Below are 22,774 nucleotides of genomic sequence, written 5' to 3'. Positions count from 1 at the left end.
TTTTTGTGATGATTTCATTGCATCTTGCATTTTCCATCTTTAGCCTTCGGTTTTTTTTCAATAATATGTTCTCACGTAATAGGTCTTCAATCATATCTTCTTCTTACCAGATGTTTGTCACTTCTCGTTAGCATTAACCAAACAGAAAAAAAACCCCACATCCCTCGTTCTACAATCAAGATAATAATTAGGTAAAAATGATCAAACCCAATTTGCATGTTACAATACTCTCTTTTTTTCTCGAAGTTCTTAAACACCGATACCTACTTAACAACAAAATCATGTAATTACCACTCCCTCACACTTATTATACTCATTTAACATAAATCATACTCATTTTTTTACTTAAACAACCATATGTACTTAACACAAAATCATGTAATTAAAACTTCCTTGCAGTAATTTAATACTACTTATTATACTCATTTAACACTAATTTAACCCCATCTATGGTTAAACACATTTTTCTATAATTATTATACTAATTTTACATAAATTATGTTAAGCAAACTTAACACTTTTTTACAAAAAAAAACCTCTTTATATTTAGAATATTCATAGAATTTCCTTCCTTTGCTCCAAAAAGTGTTAGAACATCATATTCAAGCCTTAAGACAATAATGAAAGAAAATTTCCCTCACTTGATGTGTTGATTTTAAACTTAAACTTGAAGAAGCCATGGTTAAATCTGGCTTTAGATATTGATTTGTTGGTGTGTTGAATAAAATGGTGATTAAAATTTTAAAAAAAAAGGTTATGAGTTTTAAGTAAAATAATCTAAGTGTTTTATTCATGAAATTTTAGGAAAAACTTAGTGGGGAGAAGATGAAGAAGGTGTAACTAAAAGGTAATGTTGTTGGTTTAAGGTTATAAACATTTAGTTGAAGTTTTTTTAATTATTTTTAATTTTCAATTTTAACTAATTAAAAATTTTATAATTTTTAAGCTACTCGAATTTTTTAAGGATTTCTTTTTGTTTTTATAAAGATTTTTTTATAAACCGATTCCAAGAAGAAAGAACAAAACATTTATGAAAATAATAGAAAATCTAATCTAAATCATACTCCTAAACTATAAGGGTTTTTGAATGCGTCTAAGACGAATATTTTACATCAAACCCCTAAGGTTTTATTTATAGGAGTGTTGGTAGCCCAAATTAGGTCTTAGGTACGTCCTAAGTCTTCGTATAAAGTTGATTGTGGGGACGAAAATAGCCCCGGAATACTTGGGCACCACGTCGACCCTATGTCACGCCATACAAGGCCCATAGCGCGACATGACACATGTTTTGTGTCCTCTTAGGTTTGTTTCATGCTTTGATGGCTTGGGAAACTTGTGCATCAATCGTCCCTTGCTCCTACATACACTGGGCCTATAATTCATCATCCTTCACACTCAAATACACAAATAGAACTACCTAAGGCCTGTATCAGCCTAATAGGTCACAAACACTCATAAATATGTTAAAAGCACTTGTTTTATTAATTTTTACTACTTTACTAAATACCAAAAATGTAATAATAAATACTCAAATGGCTAGAAAACAAGCTCCTTAAGTGCGAAAATAGACCAAAATTACTACTACGTTTGAAGTCAAGTCAAGGGGTCTTAACTAGAGCAATGATTGACTATCTTTCCCACAGTATAACTAATTATTTAAGTTCTAACATTAGGTTAACTCTGATCAATTTAGCAACATCATCATTGTATAAAGACTAGATCACCCTCCCATTAAGCTTCCCCCTCGAAAGCTTAGTTTTGCAATACAAGAGACTCTCTTGATTGCTTACAAAAACAATGCACACATAAAATGTTCCTAACTTGAACAAATTCGTGCTCTCTTAATTTCTCAATTGCGTTTTAACCTAGATAAAGCTTATATTACTTAAGTTTTTATTACATAAGAGTCATAGTATAATCGTTTTTCTATAAGGTAAAACTAAAAATCAGCATAGGATAATATTGATATAATTTCACAAGAGTCTCAGTGTAATCTAATGCTTTCAAATATAGAAAGTAACTTTACTTGATTCGCATGTAACCAATCTTCAACTTTAACTCAATTTATTTTCATGTTTTGGGTTCTAACTCATCCAAGTATCTCCAAAATAAATAGTTCAATGCTTTTGTTCTAAAATTTGTGAACTCTGAAAGTAGACAAGTAAATTAACGAAACAATGTCTCAAATTGTAGTCACCGTATCAACCACAAAAACAACCACAAAACTTTTTCTTGCTTTCAAATGTGTCAACTATCTCAACAAAAAATATATAGAGAAAAGTAAAAATGATTTATACTATTTAGAAGGTAAATATGAATTAAATTGTCATCGTATAAAAGTAAAATAAATTATTATATTAAAAATTAAAATATTTATAACTCATAAAATTTAAAATTACTTTAATTGTCAAAGTCTGCCCTGTTTGATTTGAGTGAAAAAAATTGAGTCTGGAAAAGCACCAACCCAAAAAAATCAAATCCAAAAAAATCCGATGGGAGAAAAATTCAAACCCTCGATTATCCGAATCCAAAACAATCAAGTGATAAAAAAACCCAATCCAAGCGTGCGCGTCTGAAGGCACAGATTTAGCACTCAATTTAGCATGAAAGATTTCCACCAGCAATTTCTTTTTTTTATTAATTACAGCACCATCGGTTGGCAAAAATTACAAATGTGATTATTCAAAGAAAGATTTTACATTTACAGCAAGGATAAAATAAAAAATCAGCCTCTCATGTCTCAATCTAGAGTTGAACTATAAGGTTATCATATATATATGGTTAAATGATCCCAGGTGACTGCACCGGCACCGACACCAACTCCGCCATGGAAGCAGTTCCCATCTTCAACAAGGATAAAAAGAAAATGCCACATCAATGTTCAAATGAAGTGCCTAACATAGATAGATTTAATGGAGGAAAGATGTCCCATACCTTAGTGACAAGAGCATACAATGGCAGTGTGATGTAACTGCATAGAACTTGAACGATTACACTGCGCGGAGGCAAAAAGAAAAAAAGATGACGATGATGATGATGATGGTGGTGATGATAAGCAAAACATAAACTAATCGAAACCAGAACCGAGCCTCGGGTCTTGAATGTTTACCCGATTATAAGTCTAGTGATGATGTAGCCTTTTTTTTCCATCATGCATGAATGGAAACCATAGGTCCACTGAGAGGAAATGAAATTAACAAGTTAGTGCATTTACAGAACAAAACTGGTGTGAATAATATGTGTTGTGTTGTTGTTGGAAATGGCATACCAAGATCCAGAAGAAGAATGCAATCTCAAAGGCATTTTGGAATAGGATAAAGTGAATAAAGTCGAGAAGGAGGCGAGGACGGTTAAACCAGAAGTATTCGTCAGAAGGTCTCACCCACGCTGGTTCCTGCCCCGGATGCTTCTTCATCACGTCGACATCCTGAGCTAAGCGGACGATTATGTGCTCTAACTTGGCTCCAACAAGAAGTAGAAGCTGTAAAACTCCATTTACCTCAATAATTGTTAAATCAGGTGATTCCCAATTTCCCATTCCCCAAACCAGTTTAAATGATCCACTGAAATGGAAATGATTCACTTACCACTATAGGTAGAAACGATAGCCAAAAATACGTATGCCATCCTGCATATATCCAGTTCCTTCAATTATGGTGAAATATGACTAAAAATAAAGGTAATTCCTTGAGATTAAAGGGGAAAAAAAAAAAAAAAACCTTACCTTCCACATTCAATGCCAAAAACACTACCACAAATAACCACTGATACCAGCTACACATGACAGGATATTAGTGCACAGTATTTCTCTTAAAATCAAATAGAATCTTTATTTAAAATTCTGACAAGTTTTTTTAAGAATTACCTTATGCCAACCACATGTCTGAAGTCCCTTTCAAGCGACTCCACAATGTCCTTGTGAAAATCAAATTCTTGATGGCTAAGGCAATTGGTCTAGAAGGTAGGGCAAGTAGGTAAGCAGCATGATTTTTGTAAAGAAACAACTCAAAATGTAAAACCTATGTTACTCGAACTCGAGTGTAAGTGTTGGACAGGGATCATATTACCATACCCATGTCTGGATATGCATTGGAATCAATTGCCAGATCGAGTAACATAGGGTGAAACCAGGCATTAAGTACATATGATGGATGATGAGAAATTAACCATGATAAAACCTTCTCGAAGTGCTATGTACTCTGACATGGTAACAGAGCTATAGAACTGTTTGAAAAATGAAATCTGCAAGAAGAACATCAGGACTCAATTGCTAAAGAACAGATTTGATACTGCCATTGCTGGTACAACCAGATATAATGATGAATGTATATAAGATGAGTAAAATGCATACACAAGAGATAAAGACTATGGAATTCTGCTATAAGACTTACAATCCAGCTTATGACGGCTGCCCTTCTCCAATATCCCCATGCAAGTTTTTTGAGTACGTTATTGAGATGATGCCTATGAGAGACTTTAGCTGGACCTGTTGAGCAAGATGAATCTCAATGTCCTTCAGTTCTATGCAACCACAATGATTTAATAATGGAAGGTAAATTAACTGATAATATTTGAGAACTTGATTGATTTACCTGCTGCTACTTTAATCGAATCTTCCCAAGGTTTCCATTGGCGTATCTACATAAAAATAAAGCTATATATATGTTTTATTCGGTTTACAGTTGAAAATGAGGCAAATACTGAAAGTTCGATAGATGCACAACACATTACCCTTGCTCCTCCAAGAACCAATATAACAGCACAGGATACTACATGAACAACTGCCACTACAAAGATTAAAATGTGTAGCTCATGAAATGACTCCGTTGATAATAACGGGACCTTCCCCTGAGATCGGAAAGATAAAACTATGGAATAAGTTAAATCAACCCCTCCTTGAAAGGCTGAGCTTCATCTGAAATTTCATATACCTGAAGTGAGCAATGATCTGAAAAACTGCCACTCTTTTCCGAAAGCAGGTGACGTTCATTGTTTATGGCTGGAGGAGAATAGTTTTCATGACCTTTGATTTCGGTGTGCTTCTTGCATGGAAGCATAGTGGACTCAAAGTGAGACGGAATGCAGATTTGGCTTATTAGACCTTGAAAGACATTTAATAGAAGAGAAATGAATCCCAGTAGCATCAACTCTGTCCACAAACATCAGCAGCACATTGGTTAGGCTAAACATTTATTATTTGCAAATACGATATACAGCTGAACGATATCAGCTGCTTAAGCATGAAATTTTACTTGAGAAAATCTAAGAGAAAGGGGAGTGAGTGGTGAGGCAAACCTGCTTTTAGTTTTTGTAAAGCTTCAAATAGTGCATCTTGATTGCTATGCGTCAGGCACTGCATTTACCAAGTCAAAATTAGACACCACATTTTCAATGCACTGAAAACTTTCCATCTTGGAAGCTTCATTATACAACAGCTCCAGAAGAAGACAAAGACCAAGAGATAAATGGAGTTCCATGTGACTCATTGCAACATGCAAAAAGTCCTGAGTGACATTCTAATGTATACCTTCTGACAAAATTTTCAGACTGGATAAGCATGTATGAATTTTATCCTACACACGCAATTAAACTTTCTATCTAAATGCTTAGTGATTCATGATTAAGTCTTGCATATAAAGCAGGTACAAGCTACGTTACTCTCGGACTCCTTATTTTTTCTTAAAGTATTGTCCCATACATATCCGGATACTGTTAGTTCAAGTGCCCTCTGAATACATAAAAAAACTTGAAAAAACTGAACACATCCATATCAGAAACATACTCATAGCCCACACTAACACCAAGTAACATAGGGTACAAGTTAATCTGGCCTGCTTAAAAACATAGTTTGTTCTATTGGAGCATAGAAGCATACAGTTGGGCATTTCAACCTCATCTTGTATTTAAATACCACATGAATTTGTTCCATCAAAGTGTAGAAATAAATTGGGATTTCATCATTTTGTTAGTAAATTCATGAATTTGGTAAAAGCTTAAAAGAGAAAAAGAAAAAAAGTGGTAGGGGGTACCTTTCCAAGGTAATTAAGGCCTCTTTCAGCGAAAAGAGATATAAGAATAATGACAAAACAGACGGCTGCAACAACCCATGTTGGTTTATAATAGAGAGAGATGGGCTCTACCGTTTCCATTATCTTGATTTCAACTCAAATGAGGTTTTGCAGCCATTGAAATGCAGATTTTGTCTTAACTCTGAAGGCTTAACATGATTTCATATATGAAAGAGAAAGAAGGTGAGGATGGGAAAGAACAAAGAATATACAAATTTAAGGCCTAAGGGAAAAGAATTTGATTGGAAAACCCAATTTACTTTCCAAGGAATCAACTGTCACTACTTATATGAATATCATCTCTTGATCTTGCATTAAGAAAAATAAAATCATATTTACATATCTACGCTTGGAACTTTTGAACCCTTTTTTTTTACATTAATTAAATCTAAGACACTCAGATGCTATTCAAGTCTTGTTTTTAGATTTAACGTTTCCGGTGCTTGCTTGCTTGGTACGAATTAGGAATCAAGGAAGAGGAAAAGTAAATGATACAATATTCGACGGTATCGATGTAATAAGATAAACGACGAAGCCAAAGCTAGGAAAAATGAAATGTCATAATGGCATTTGAAACATTATATATTTATACAAACACGTTTGATTTTTAAAAAAATTATAAAAGTCCCTCTACATTTTGCAAATTAATTCTAGGGAAATCAAATCACAAACTGTAACGAACATGAATACAAACTCCTCGTATGGTAAATAGATGCTAGCTTTGCAGGAATACTTCTGTTTTCAATCATGGTCTAAAGATGCTTCCGCATCCCGGCTTCTTTTCAGTGTGCGTATTTTGCCTTTTCACAAAATGTATCATCTTAGACGGGAAAACTAGGTGCAAATCAAATGGAAAATGAGACATCAATTACAGTTTACTTACAAATTAAGATAGAACCAACAAACAACCTGCTTGAGATATTACATCAAATAATGCATTTGCTAAAAAGAACACCTAAGGTTTTCATATGGGATTTACCGGAATTCTTCATCAAAAGAATTCTCCGAATCCTGAAAAATCCCATTGTCCAAGCACCCCTCAACAGACATTTGATATAATATACAAGCATATCACATTTCCAACTAACAAGAGGGAGATTGGGAAATTCGCTTAATATTTTTTCTTATCATTTGTTTTACACAGTCTATAAACAAGAAAACTATCTTATCTAGCTTGTCTCTCTCCATCTTCTTCTGAAATGTTAAACAAGAACTTGGGGAGCGATGCGATTCGGGGAAGATGAAGCAGCAACTCACTAAACGAGTCTTTTCTTGACATGCCTGGCGCCTGCCTGCTACTAGACACTTCCTTTGTTTCCCCTTCAAAAGCCTTCACATCATCCTTGCCCGTAATATTAAACTCAAACCCATGACTTCTGTTTAGCTGAACATCTTTTCCATCATCACCTCCATCGTAATTTTCTCCATTTGCCTGTGAGCTTGTGCCTGTTGTATTGTCCTTTTGCAAAAGACAACACAGAGAATTCACCCTTGACATGAGGGATTTCTCATCAGAGGCTGTTGTAAATTGAGTGTCACTCAGAAGGTATTGTGCAATATCCTCCAGCATTTCCTGGCAGTCTGGTCTATTTTCAGAGGATGGATTTTCGGAGGTCATGTGTTCTGAAAGACGGTGTCCAATGTGGTTCATAAGATCACTCATGGACATAGAAGGGTGAAGTCCCGGCACTTTTATCTGGTCCCAATTTCTAGGCCCCTTTGAATCCACTGCTTCACAAACTCCGCTTCCTTCAATGGCACAAGAGTCTATTACTAATGTGAATTGAGAAATTAACTGGACAAGAAGAAATGCTAAGGGAACATCTTTCTACTCAGCTAGAACTATAAATCTAATCCCAAAAAAGAAAAAGGAACAATATTAATGCACATACTAAATCCAACAGAGACCAAACAAATCAAATAGCATGCATATGCAGCCAATATATGCAACTTTCTTAAAAAAAATAAAGGCTACTGTGTTCTTTACACTGCTCTGCTGCCTATATCAGCATCACCACCACCACTAACAGAAAGATTCATAACATCAAGCCTGTGTAAAATCATTATTAACAATAAAAAGCAACTTCCTATGAGATCACACATTGCACCAAATTAAGCATTTGACTTAGAAAGGAGTAAATAGAAGAGATTACAAAAGGACAACATAACATAAAAACTTTATCCATGAGCACATCAACAACAAATTCTGAGCTCCTGATTGTACCTGAACTGGGAGACGGAGCTTCCCTAGACATATTTTCCGAGGTTATGACAGCAGAATCCCCTTTCTCAATCTCCAAAGACGAGGAGTGAGCTGCAACAGGTGATGCTATATTCTGGAAGCCAGAGCTAGTAGATCCTTTACCAGTCTCCCCTTGGCCATAGTCATGCCCTTTAGGTTCACTGGGATCCTCAAAAACAGAACTCCGTGATTCAAAGTACGGTGAATCCAAAATTATCTCTGGCTGTCTGCTTAAACAGTTCAAACGCATATCACATTGGACCAGTTTTTCAAAATGCTTGTTTAACAACCCTTGGGGACACTGCAGAAAATGTTGCCTGCAAAGTAGCATTACAAAATTGTATTAGCAAATTAGCCACATAACCCTATGCAAACAACTAACGTAAATTCAGCTTGTATTTCCACAAAGAGGGAAAAAAATAAAATACACATCACTTTTACCTATGTATGCTAGCTTGACCATCCGTAAAATCTGAAGTTGTCTGCCATAAGGTGTGTTTTCTAGGCTGCGGATTAGTCTCCCGGAAGAAAAGGGGCTGTCTAGCCAGCTGCATCATTACAGGCACACATAATTGTTGCAGGAAAACTAAAAAGGAGATTGGAAACTGAAAAGGATATCATACGGAACATAGGAAAGTTTACCACAACATTCAAAGTCCCGGGTCCATTATCAGGACAATTTGCCTTCAGACCCATAATATCCGACCACTGTATTTCAATCTTACTCTTAAGCCCACCTTCCAACACCTCCCAGACAAGCTTATGCTTTGCAAAATAACACTTGGCCACTAAATCACCTTCATACCTCGACTTATACTGCAAAAATAACCAAGTAAGCAATTCTTCAGCTACTTGACCCCCAAAATGAATGTATTTAATAAAATAAATGAATAATAAATAATAAAAGGTACCTCCCAGTGGCCGATTCGAAGAATGGAAGCTGGAAAATTTGAGGCTTTAAGCTTATCGGTAGCGGCAACAGCTTTACTCTCCTTTTTGACACCAGAGTTCAAGCTCTCAGCTTGGGCGGCTGAGCTACCGCTTTGGGATTGAGAGAGGCGCATTTGGATCAAATCCAAAAGTGAAGGACTCTTCCTTAGCTTCAAACCAAGTGGGCTCGGCTCATCCAACGGGTTGTATTGCGCTGGCGGGATCGGGAAAGCATTGACATCGTAGCTCCACTGACAAAACATATATACCCAGAAATGAAATCTTTCAGATTTCAAAGCTCTAAAATAAAAGCTCTTATTCTTATCTAAATACTTTAGATCTCTCTCCAAAATAGGGAGAGTTTTTGTTTATTTATTTATTTATTTCATAGGGGAAAAAGGAAATTCGAAGGGAAAAAAAATACCTGTTGAAGATTTGGAGAAAGTTTGGATCGTTTATTAACAGGGCCATGTTCTTCCTCTAAAGAATCCTCTACGATCTCCAATTTCACCGGCGCCTTGTCCCGGCACGCTTCGGGTTCCGCCGTAGGAGTTCCCGATCTCATCAACTGCACCATCCAATCTAAGCAAAATCCCTATTTTCCCAACACCAACCGAAAAAATCGCGGAAAACCTAGCTTTAAAGTTTTTTTTTTTTACCTCTAATCAAAATTTAAGGAAAGAGAGCAAATTTCGGAGATTCTGAAACCCTAGAAGTTACTTTGGAGAAATCTAATTAATGGAGTTAAAATGGGGGAAAGGGGATCCTTTTTGGCGGCGAGCACGTGCGAATCCCGCGTTGTTTGAGCCATCGCACGTGTAATAAAGTTCGAGATTACTTTAATACCCTTACTTGTGGCAATTATTGGGGTTAGAGCTAAGGTTATTTTGGGTACTCTGGGAGAAAAGGGAAGCATGTGCTGGCAGACATGTAAACACATAAATGGATAATATGCGGGGCCCACAAAGTTAGGATTTCTTTTAAATGACGGCGGTGGTTTGGTGCTGTCTTACACGTGGCGTAAGATCCGACGGTAGCTTCTAGCATAGTGCTTTCAAAGTTGACACGTATACTGTTCATTGGATGCCTAGTACAAAATGGTTAATACGACGTTGATTTGTTTTTCTTTAAGGGCCGTTTAAATATTTTATTTAATTCTTATTAAAAAGTAATGAAGTAAAAAAAAAATTTGAAAGAAACTAGGCTTACGTTAAACAAAACAAAGAAAGGAGGTCCACTACAAAGCAAAACAAATCCAAGCAAACAGAAAATGAAAACCAAACAAATCAAATTCTAAGAAAGCTAGGTACATGGCCCACGCAGCAAATGAAAACCCTAACAAACCCAGGTGAGCAGATATCAAAAGTTGGATGGCAGCAGAAATAGCTAGAAAACAAAAGATCCAACGAGAAAGAAAGACCAGACAGGCTAGCACACAGACTTCAAGCACAAAGAGAAACAGCGTCGATCCAAACAAGGGCGCAGGGACATCACCAGAGCAAAGAGAAATTCGTCGGAAACCAACCTGAACCCTCAAGCGCTCCCAAAAGAAACTATAGAAAACCTACGAAAAATACTCCCCACCCCCTCTCCACTTCTCATTAAACACCTCACAAATCGAAGAGATGATCACACTCCATCGCCCGTTATGCAAAATCGGGAACACCCCGCACATATAGGAGCCCATCCCTTCTTTCAAGCCTTCATTAGCCAACAAATCAGCCACAGTATTACCCGCGCGAAGGAAATGCCAAAAGTCACACCTACAAAAATATCCTGCCCAACGTTTGATGTCTCGGATATAAGCGTCGAGGATTGATAGATCAAACCGGGAAGACTGGACCTTATGAACTACCATAAGGGAGTCACCTTCAACAATCACATCTGGGAAATCAAGAGCCATGCCCGAGTGGACCGCATGAAGACAAGCAATGGCCTCAACTGCAAAAGCAGAAGGTATGTGTTTACAGACCACCATATGCAAAGCCAATACAGTCCAGTGGCTATTTTTGATAACAACTCCCGCGCAGGATGTCCTGAAAGGGGAATGAAAAGCCGCATCAAAGTTGATTTTCAGACAGCATCCATCAGGGGGTCACCACCGCTCAGCCCCAATCGGGTGCCCAAGAAGTTTCACCTGTGCCACATCCAATTCCAGAAGGTAAGTATCAACTTTTGAATTAAATATGCATTTGTATAATAACATTTTTGTGACCACGACGATTCCAAGCATTCTAGATAAACCATAAGGCACACACAATTTTCCTCGAAATTGTGATAGGGTAAACTTGAATAATGTAAAACAACCAATCTTGCAAGCATGCCTCCGAAAGCTCACTAGGCCAGGTTATGTGCAAGTCTACCCAGATACCAACAATGGAGGGACAGTCACAGAAGATGTGCTCCAAAGTTTCAACAGCCGCCAAGTACAGAGGGAAACAAGCATCAGAGCGTAGTCGTCGGTTGTATAGATTAGAGAAACTAGGGTTGAAATTGCGAAATATACGCCATGTTGTTATTTTTATCTTAGAAGATAGTTGTAAATTCCATAATCTTGTAAAGAATGGCTTGTAAATGTCATAGTCACTAGATGGGCTCGAGCAATGAAATAAGCGATAGGTACAGTGAACCGAGTACTCCCCCAAGACTTCCTCCCCCAATACCAAAGTACCATAAGGAGCCTCCCATGTGAGAGGAATATAGAGGACCTTCTCCACAGTAGCACTATCCAACACAGTGGTAAGTAGTGCATCATTCCATTGTCTAGTATCATGGTTAATAAACTCAGCAACTAGCATATCAGGTGAATTAATCTTGTGAATCTATAAATTGTGACAAGGTAGGTCGGGGATCCACACATCGTCCCAGACTCGGATACGAGAGCCTATACCCACACACTAGCTCAGCCAGAATTCACCAAACCCTTAGCAGCCCAAATGCTTTTCCAAATTTAAGAAAGGTAAGATCCCAACTCGGAATGCATAAAATCACATTGCGAATAGTATTTATTCTTAAGAACACGCGCAACCAATGAATTCAGATTACTAACTAAACGCCAACCTTGCTTAGCCAAGAGAACAACATTAAATTAAGCTAACTGTTGGCAACCCATCCCACCCGAATCTTTCGAATCACACAAAGATGACCAATCACACTAACGGATGCCCCCACGTCCACCATAGTTCTTCCACCAAAATCGGCTTAGAATTCTCTCCAAGTCTGAACAAAAAGAAACGGGTAATAAAAAACATGACATAGCAAAATTGGGAATAGTCTACATGACATTCTTAATAAAAACCTCTTTTCCACCCTAAGACAAAGATCATACACACCAGTTTTCAGTCTTATTGCACAAGTGGTCTTTTAAATGCTGAAACACCCTTTTTTTATTCCTCCCAATGATATTCGAAAAACCCAGATGCCTCTCTGGCTCAGTAGGAATATGGACCCCCCAAAGAGGTCGCAATCCGCACCCTAAGGGATTCCTCAACATTAGAGCTAAATTAGATGACTGACTTGTCAAAATTCACACATTAACTGGAGGAACTCTCATAATCTTCCAAATTTTGTTTCAACACCAAAGCCCCTCCCTCAGTTGCCTCCCCCAAAAGGATGTAATCATCCGCAAATAATAGATGGGATATTGGAGGACCCCCCGACTAATAGTGGCCTCCTTTACCAGATCATTTCGAAGTGTCGATCGCATAAGGGAAGACAATCCCTCACAACAGAGAAGAAACAAGTATGGGCTAAGAGTCTCACCCTATCGTAGTGCTCTGGCCGAAGAAAAAGAATGACCCATATCATTATTCAAAAGCACCAAATAAGAGATGAAATTGACGCAATGCATGATGAGATCTACCCAAACTCATGAAAAGCCCATAACAACATCATTGCTTCCAAAAAATCCTATTCAACACGATCGTAGGCCTTGTTCATATCCAATTTTAATGCAAAATTCCCCTCCAGACCCATTTTCTGTCGTTGAAACTTATCAAGAATCTCATAAGCCAAAATTATGTTATTCGTAATCAAATGACTAGGAACAAAAGCGCTCTGTGCCTTCTCCACTCACAAAAGTAAAACAATTTGAAATCTATTGACTACAGCCTTGGAAATAATCTTATAAAGGATGAAACAAAGGCTAATAGGGCGAAACTGAGTCATTCACATGGGGTTCGTAGTTTTAGGAATAAGCACAATATTAGTTTTATTGATATCAGCAAGAGACGATCCACCATTCAAATTAGCAAAATAGTATGCACCAATGTCATGACCAAAAATATGTCAATACTTCTGATAGAATGGCACCGGCCCGAGGCCTTGGTTGGTGCCATTACTTTTAATGCCACTAGGATGTCATCATATGTAAAAGGCATCAGTAATGAGGCATTCATGGCGTTTGTAACACTCGAAACAACCCCCTCAAGAATGTGTCACAGATCCCCCAGTCCCTGAGACGTGAATAGATGCTTAAAGTAGTCAGTAGCAACATTGCACAACCCCTCATCCTTACAGACCAAGGTGCCATCATCCGTAATCAAACAGTGTACTCTTTAATCCTCCATCGCTGAGTTTCTAATGTCATATATGTTGCATGTGATTTTATGCATCCAACTTTTCAAATGTTATATTTTTATTATTCTAATTAGTGTAAAATAATATTTTTTGTTTACTTATTTAACAATTCAAATATTATAAAAAAATTTAAAGTATTTTTAACATATTCAATATATAATATAGTTTTACTTCATATAATTAATATAAAATAATATTATTCAAAATAGAAAATAATTAACATAATTCAAATATATTACCAATAATAATTTTCTAATCACTACTAAAGTATTTGTACTATTACAAAAATTGATATATTGTAAATTAAATTATTCACAATTCATTTTTGTTTTTCTTAATACTCAATAAATTAACTATAATTATTTGTAGATACTATATAATTAATATATTATACTATATTATAAAATTATTATTTAAAAATTTAATATAAGAAACATGAAGTTATTTATTATATAAATAATTAAAATTTACTATTTAAAATAAGTAGTAGAAGAATTTTTTATTAAATCATTTGTAATAATATAATTTTTTTAGTGAAAACTATGTTGAGTTTTGTCGCAACATCATTACTTGAATTTTAAATCCTTGAAATAATTAACTAAAAACAATTAAACATTGAATTACTAAAAGATACTATTAAAATAATATAAAAATTTGGAACCAAAATAAAAAAAAACTATAATATGAAATTGAAATAATAAAAATAAGGCATGAGAAGGTTCAAGGTATGTTCGATCAAAAAGATACCAACAAATATGACAAGTTGCACGAAAATCTAGTTGCAAAGGTGAATTGAATCTAAAAAGTGCAACTGACACTAACAATCTCCCCCTTTGACAGTTTTAACCATAAATATAACAACATACTCAAGCAAGGTAAATGTGATCTTCAACACAACACTTGTAACACCTTTTACCCGTCACAACAATCAGTGCGAATAAGAAATGCTACCAAAATACTTTCTTAGCTTGTACACTTTTTTTTCTTTAAAAAAATCCATTCTACAACATATTAATACATTGTAAATCAAAATGGTAGTTTTTAGAGAAGACTAAAACATGGTTAGAAGCCAATTTAATGATTAAAAAGTATATGGGTGTATATCCAAGACATAAATCAAGAGTTTGGGTTTAAGAGAGTGCTTTTAAAGTAAATAAGTTTATTTTGGATTATTCATGGATGAACCAGACATGATTTCTTTTCTTTCTTACAATAAGTGGAAGCGCTTTGTTTCTAAGAGAGATCTCGTTATGTTTTAATCTGTTTTTAGTCGTTACAATTGTATGAGATTTACTAGCTCAAAATGGGGCCTTTCAGTTTTAGAAAGTTAATGAAATTCATCATGGTTCAACTTTAAAACAATTTATCAAAATCGTATAAATAAGGTGAAGTCATTTTGAAAGCTTTAAATACATCGTAAAATCATTTAAAGACTTTCTACATGAGATTGGAGGTGTTCGAGGTCATTTTTAGGTCTTAGGGGGATCAAAACACTAGAATAAGGCAATGACCCTGTCTTGACAACAATGTATCAATACCTTAGCTTAGTACTTTAGCAAATCAACTACTGCCTTGCCATGTTCCAATACCCTTTTGTTTAGGTATCATGACCTAGATCCCTAGAGTTGAAAATGAATCCAAAAATACTCCAAAACATGCTCAAACATCATCGTACCTTTTCAACATGAATCAAAACATTATAGAGCAAAACTTAAATTCATTTAGGCTCAAATACATAGCATAAACACATTCAGATTGAAATGATATATATCTTTTTAAGAAAAATCCAAAAGAGTTTCAAATTTGTCATTTAACTTTACAATTACTCAATTAATCTAAGTCTTGGTATACATGTCAATAATCCAATGCAAGTGGTATCTAAACACTTGAAATACAACCTTGAAAGCTTGATGGATGAGGTGATGCTCCCGAGCCAACATCATGGCTTCTCGATAAGCCCTTGCCAACGCATTTAAAACAACTAATGCAAGAGCTTGAAGAGTTTAGTAAGTATCAAGGATAAACTTACTTATCTTATCCCCTATTAAGGTTGAGCCCCTCCCATGGATGTCGTACTAACTTCATTCAAGTCACATTTTAATGTTTTTGACTGATTCATTCAAATTTGCCAAATTATAGGGCTCAACTTATATATTGATGGTTTATTAGCATATCACTTATGAAATTTATATTCATAACTGGAACACTAAAGAATAGATTTTTTCAGCACCTTTTGAGCACTAGTTCATGTAGTTTCTAAGTAATTTATGTCAAATTTTATACCTTTATTATAAAATAATTAATTTGAGCTTAATTTATAAAACATTTGGAATTTTAGTTATTTTTTAATACTTTTTCATAATTTGGGTTGCTTTGGCAGTTTTGCACAAATGGTTAAAAATAAGCTCAGTAACCACCTTGAAAGAATTAACTGACGAGGCACATTGGGAGTTCAAGATGATGAATTAATAGCCATGGGGGACTTCAATTTATGCTCTTACACTTCCTCCAATCAGTCAGTCCAATTTAATTTTTATCGGGAAAAATAGACAGTCTAAAGCAAAGAAATGATGCCTGAATTGAGCAGATAAAGAGGAATGATGGACAAGCCCTAGAGAGTAGCCCAAATTGTCTCTATTGCTGCCCAAATTCCATTCAAACCCCTTCCTTTTTTATGCTTTTATTTTCTAGCCACAAGCTAAAAATAACAAAACCAATTCAACCTCTCCTTCCACCTAGCATGGTCGACCATAAGGAGTGGGAGTTGGTGCTATTTTTAGGTAATCCATGCTATCATTTCCAAGTAGAAATACCCCCTCACACTTCCTTATTTTTCATCAACTCATTCATCTATACATCTTTTCATTCATTTCCCTCTTCCACTTTCTTGCATTTCCAATTTTCTTTCTTCCCTTTGTCGATTTCCCCTCTTGAAAAAAGCTGGCATGATCCTTGGAGCAACAGTAATCAAGTATTTGTGAAGGCCTTGGGATCGACAGAACAAGCAAAGAAAAAGAGAAGCGCACTAGTCTAGCTTCAGAACATCACCGGGATCTATTTTCTAGTTCCCTTCTCTTAACCTTTTCAGTTTATGTCGTGATCATGAATATGAATACTTGTTGTGTTGATGTTCTTGAATTAATTAAAATGAGTTAAATCTCATTCATGTTAGATTAATTGCATTATGTCCACTTACTTTGTTAAAATCATGTTTGTGTTGTTATAAGCCTTGGTAGTTTGTTCAATTAAATAAAATCATGGCTATGTTATGCTTGCATTTTAATTGTAAGGTAACAAAAGAAATAATTGTTAATTGGATTGAAATTATAATTAATTGACACAGTATTTAATTGTTGCATGTTTAATCTTCTAAGGTAGTTAAAGGTTAAATTAACGATGATATTAAACAATACTTTAGCCTTGCATAACTTGAAAGATTATTGTGATTAAATTGTTTCAGTATAGGAATATATTGTTACCACACTTTATCTTATACTTGCTTATGAAAATTGATTAATTGTTTGAATTGACATAGAAATATGTTTAAGAGATTAATTGATTTAGTAAGTATGTATGTATTAGTTAACAAAAGACCAAGTTGCCATGAATTTATTCGTAAAAAACATGAACATAGTTTTAATAATTCTAAGTTAAAGAATAAAATTGATCCAACACATTTATGTCATATTGATTAAAATCGTTTTTAGAATTTGTGCATTTGGAATTTTTATTTTCTTAGTTAATCACTTAGTTAATTTTTTTTTATTTCACCTATTCAAAACAACATAATTTTCATCACCAAATTGTTTAATTTTACATTTCATAAATATTCACTTGCACAGTCCCTGTGGGTACGATAACTTGACATACTTGTTACTTTATTACTTGTTACGATTGTGTACACTTGCACATTTCTATCGTTCCAACGACTCTTATGAGGAGTTCATATAGACTTAACCCAACATGTAATCTCTTAAACCATAGTTTCTTAAGATTTTTATACATAAAATCCATTTATAGTCTTTTGTTCCATATCTTAACCATACTTTTCATTTTCATTTCTTTCAGTAGGGCATTCATAATTTATTACTTAGCTTATTATTTAAGACAATTTCACTTAGGCCACACATGACTAGAATATGTTATCATAACAATTTCTTATTAACATACTTGTTCATTCACCTTCTTCCCATCTCATTTAGTTATAAGTATCTTAATTCATAACACTTGGTCTTGCTTATAGCAATCCATATTCATATTTATTTTATTATCAATGTTTTAGTTTATTTTCACTCATAATAAGCTCTATTAATGTGAATCAGATACATGACAACCACTCAAACACACCAAAGATCATGAGAGCATAAATTGCACCAAACCAAGATGCACATAAGTACAAGGTCCAAATGCGATGTTGTTGGAAAAATCAGTTTAGAAAACAATGTCAATAGGCACAGTGGAAGTTTAAAAATTTTCTTTGAAACTGAGTCGTCGTGTTATTTATAGTAATAAACTTAATTGAAGTTATACATGTATTTTGTACAATACGTCTAAAGTCGATCTCAGCTTTCTACCCAACGATCTTCTCCGCTATTTTCGAACCACAAGTTACCTTGAGTGTGGGCTTGAGTAACACAAACCAAATTATAGAATGAAAAATTTTATTTATTTTTTAGTAGGAAAGTTAATCATCTCTTTAACCGAAAACTATGTGTTTTTCCTAGAAAATAGAATTTATTTTATAAAATAAATTTCCACTATTTTCTAACAAAATAACAACATATGTGAAGTGTTGTAAATTACTCAACACATAGTTCATATTTATAAGGAATTAGTACAAGAGTTTTGCTCGAATAAAACCTGATTAAGTAATAATATTTTAATAGAAAATACAACTTCTACTCTAAGTAGAAGTATAGGTGGTGGTGACGCCCTTGGGAATACACTAGGGTTGCCGCCCCTTGCATGTTACATGGCCCTATTGGGTCTTTCATGTATTAAGTCCAATTATATGTGATTCTTAAACTTTTATTCATCCCAATATTTATTTTCTATTACCCAAAATATTATTTATTTAATCAATTAATGAAATTAATTTCTCAATTAAATAATTTTCTCAACTTAATTCCAATTACAATAACATTGTCATGAAAACTTTACCATAATAGAATCTATGATGAAAAAATACTTAATTATCTTATTCAACAAATTAATAATGACTAAATTAATTTAATTCCCACTCCGAACTTCAATTGTCTAATTACAATTAATTAAATAATAATTCGAAAAACTTTAAATTAGTTTCAAAGTCATCTTTTGTACTTAGTGAGAAAACAGATTTACCATAATAAATACATATAATTTATTTCTCTTACTTCATCGTTTTCACTCATTTCATATTATTAGTACATACAGGAAACATATATTCTTGAAAATTTAGCATAAATACATGAAATTAATTTCGTCCAAACAGATAAGCATATAATACATTTTTCTTAGTTTTCCAAAATTTAACCTGGTTCCTAGCTTTAATTATGGTAAATTTTTAATATTTTTCAATATTTAAAATAAATCAAACATACATTATTTATAATAAGCATACATTATACAAATACATATAATAATCATGTCAAGAATGACAACAATAATTCATAAATAAACAAGTAAAACAATAACAGTAATGATTGAACTGGACAAATAAGAAACTAAAATCAAGAGCTTAACTGCATAGAGCATGGAATATAGAGGACCACAGTGCAATTATCCCATCACAATGGTTTTATACTCTCTCTTTTTTTTCAAAAGAACCCCAAAAGCCAAAACATTCTTTTTCTACATTTTCCAAAAAGCATATAATTTTGCATATCTCAACAAAAATTTCCAAATTCTAAAAAAATTACAAGTTTTCTAGATTCTAGCAAGAAATTCCAGATGTGAGTAAAATTGTGTTAGTTTTTAAACTCAGATTTCATACTCTTGAACCGCCTCTAGTTTGGGTTATGTTCATCTATAATCTGAATTATGTAAAAACTATGGACACTGGCTCTACCCCTTCATTCAGTTTTCTCACCTTCATCACTACTTTCAACTAAAAAAAAGTAAGACTTGTGGAAAAGCAACAATGAATAACTAAAAATTGTGAAAAACATATGTTATTAGATATAACTAAAACAATTCCTTTTTATTCTTTAGGTCACATTTTTCTAAACATTTTAAGGAAATTTTAAATTTTGTACAAATATTATCAACAATTTTATGTAATTTTTTATTTTGTTTAAATTAATTTTTCTTTTGGTATGATTTAAATTAACTATTTTAATGCTAATCCAAAACAAAACTAATTTTAACTTAAATATGTTTTTATCATATTATTATCTAACTTTAAAAATATTAAAAACAATATTTATAAAATGTTTTAGATATGATATTTTTATCATATAAATTTAGTTTTTTTTTACACTTTTTAAAAACTTTTATTCTAATTCTAATGTTAAGCATATTTTTAACTAAATTTTATTTTAATCAGTTTTTAATTTTAATATTTATCTTTTTTAAGGTAAAATTTTAATTTTGATCCTAAATTTTATATATATATTTTTTAAAAAAGTATTTTAAATTGATTCCATGCCTTTTGGTGGCCAAACAAAATAATGAGCTATTGATGAAAAACCATAAAATTTGTCCTACTGGTTCTGCACCATTCCCTGAAATGAATGTTGCAGTACACAATAATTATAGAAATGAAAAGTATAAAGGTCACAGTTGTGGCCATGGTCGTAGACGTAGTGGGGGACGTGGTCGAGGACGTACTAGTAACCATTATCATGGTGGTCATAATAGTGGTACTTCTAACCACCAGAAAAAGAATAACAATGAAGGACAAGAAAGAGGTGATCAAAATAATCTTTCAAGATTGTTGAGAATTTATGCTACCGATGTGGTATGAAAGGGCATTGGTCATGTACTTGTCGTACGTTCAGATTTAGTGAAACTTTATCAAGCATCCATTAAAAAGAAGGGAAATAATATGAAGACAAATTTTCTATCCCAAAATGATGAAATGGAGGTCAAAGATGAAGATATCCACTATGATACTAAAATTGGCCATGCCTATAAGGGTGATAAATTTCATGACCTTAATAATATAACTCACCTAGATATGGTAGATTTCTTTGAGAATCATTAGAAAAGTTTATATTATTTTGACATTTTTATGTTGTTTTAAGTATGTTTTATTTTCTTGCTTAAAGAATAAGTTATATATTCAATAAATATTTGCAATGTTTCTTATATTATATTTTGTTTATTTTTATGAAGAATATGAATATTCAACAAAATTTCGTTGGACCAAAGATCAAAGGAGACATGTGTCTTGGAAATAGTGCTACAATACACACGATACTCAAAGATAAAAAATAATAATTTTCTCATTTGACAATAAGTGATGCCCATGTTAATACAATATTAGGTAGTTCCAAACTTATTGAATGCTCTAGAAGAGCTATTATATTATTACCTAAAGAGACAAAAATTGTCATTGAAGATGCTTTATTTTCCACTAAGTCTCAAACAAATTTATTGAGTTTTAAAGATATTCATCTTAATGGATATCATATTGAGACTATGAATGAGAAAAATATTGAATATTTATATATTACATATATTGAATTGGAAAAAATATGTTTTGGAAAGACTACCTGTTTTTTCATCAGGTTTATATTATACACATATTAGTTCAACTGAGACACATGTTACTACAAACCAGAAGTTTGAAGAACCATATACTTTTACTATTTGGCATGACTGGCTAGGCCATCTCAAATCTATTATGATGCAAAGAATAATCGAGAATTCAATTGTGCACCCATTAAAAAACTATAACATTCTTGAATCCAAAGATTTCTCTTGTGTTGCTTGTTCTCAAAATTGATTATTAGACCATCACCAACTAAAGTTGGGATTGAATCTCCCGCATTTCTGGAAGGTATTCGAGGTGATATATGTAGCCCTATTCATCCAACATGTGGACCATTTAGATATTTTATGGTATTAATAGATGCATCTAATAAGTGGTCATATGTGTGTTTATTATCGATTCGCAACCTAGCGTTTGTGAGACTATTTGCTCAAATAATTTGATTAAGAGCACGATTTCCATATTACGCAACAAAAATTATTTGTTTTGATAATATTGGTGAGTTTACGTCCTAAGCTTTTAATGATTATTGTATGTCAATTAGGATAAAAGTTGAACATACTGTAGTTCATGTTCACACACGAAACAGTTTAGCTGAACCGTTTATCAAACACCTCCAACTAATAGTTAGGTCATTGCTTATTCCCTGTTACAGCTTAGAGATATGTTATTTTTCATGCAGCAGCACTTGTGCCCTTCAGGCCAACAAGTTATAATAAATATTCCCTATTACAATTGGCTTTTGGTTAGGAGCCAAATATTTCCTATCTTATAATTTTTGGATGTGCGATATATGTTCCAATTGCTCCACCACAACGCACAAAGATGGGTACTCGAAGGAGGTTGGGAAAATATGTTGTTTTGAATCTCCTCTTATAATTAAGTATGTTGAATCATTAACTGGAGGTTTATTTACTGCACAATACAACTGATAAAAGAAATTACATAGAATGGATCATCATTATCTCAATTAGATCCTCATACAAGTCAGTGTGAACAAGAAGTTAAAAGATCATACATTTGCAAAATATCGCCAATCAACTGCCAAATTCATTTACTGGCCTAAAAAGAATTACAAAATCTCACATACCATTTGAAAATGTTCCAATATGAATTGGTTTCCCAATAGGGCAAACTGTTAGTGCAAAAAGTAATCCATGCCTAAAGCGTGGAAGACCAGCCGGTTCCAAAGATAAAAATCCTCTTAAAAGGGAGACCAAAGACATAACTAATCAAAAAAAACCCCAAAAGACATTCAGG

General features: G+C 33.7%; 3 protein-coding genes across 4 annotated transcripts; 1 reads left to right on the top strand and 2 right to left on the bottom strand.

The window, feature by feature from the left end:
• Positions 1-2,611: 2,611 nt before the first annotated feature.
• LOC107912291 (MLO-like protein 13) lies at positions 2,612-6,421 on the bottom strand. The gene is made up of 14 exons (XM_016840399.2): positions 6,030-6,421; positions 5,296-5,353; positions 4,932-5,149; positions 4,732-4,848; positions 4,593-4,638; positions 4,392-4,486; positions 4,168-4,242; positions 3,866-3,954; positions 3,725-3,774; positions 3,588-3,628; positions 3,269-3,481; positions 3,110-3,177; positions 2,935-2,995; positions 2,612-2,844 (listed from the first exon to the last, which is right to left on the bottom strand). Exons 1-14 carry the CDS (start codon positions 6,147-6,149, stop codon positions 2,782-2,784), a joined length of 1,314 nt encoding a protein of 437 aa, XP_016695888.1. The 5' UTR covers positions 6,150-6,421; the 3' UTR covers positions 2,612-2,781.
• A 515-nt stretch (positions 6,422-6,936) lies between these two features.
• Positions 6,937-9,856, bottom strand: LOC107912284 (uncharacterized). Its single transcript, XM_016840387.2, has 6 exons — positions 9,665-9,856; positions 9,222-9,491; positions 8,953-9,126; positions 8,752-8,858; positions 8,293-8,627; positions 6,937-7,817 (listed from the first exon to the last, which is right to left on the bottom strand). The coding sequence occupies exons 1-6, from the start codon at positions 9,815-9,817 to the stop codon at positions 7,234-7,236; spliced, it is 1,623 nt and encodes a 540-aa protein (XP_016695876.1). The 5' UTR covers positions 9,818-9,856; the 3' UTR covers positions 6,937-7,233.
• Positions 9,857-10,138: 282 nt separating this feature from the next.
• LOC107912273 (uncharacterized) lies at positions 10,139-12,255 on the top strand. Of its 2 annotated transcripts, XM_041099249.1 has the most exons (3): positions 10,139-11,196; positions 11,271-11,401; positions 11,608-12,255. In XM_041099249.1, the coding sequence occupies exons 1-3, from the start codon at positions 11,172-11,174 to the stop codon at positions 11,812-11,814; spliced, it is 363 nt and encodes a 120-aa protein (XP_040955183.1). In that variant the 5' UTR covers positions 10,139-11,171; the 3' UTR covers positions 11,815-12,255. The 2 variants fall into 2 exon arrangements, with proteins under 2 accessions (XP_040955183.1, XP_016695856.1); XM_016840367.2 differs by having other exon boundaries at positions 10,139-11,401.
• The last annotated feature ends 10,519 nt before the right edge of the window (positions 12,256-22,774 follow it).

This window comes from Gossypium hirsutum, chromosome D08 (genome assembly GCF_007990345.1).
Source record: "Gossypium hirsutum isolate 1008001.06 chromosome D08, Gossypium_hirsutum_v2.1, whole genome shotgun sequence".
In the NCBI taxonomy this organism is placed as follows: Eukaryota; Viridiplantae; Streptophyta; class Magnoliopsida; order Malvales; family Malvaceae; genus Gossypium; species Gossypium hirsutum.
The sequence above is the reverse complement of the archived record's forward strand: the minus strand, read 5'-3'. Positions and strand labels throughout refer to the sequence as shown.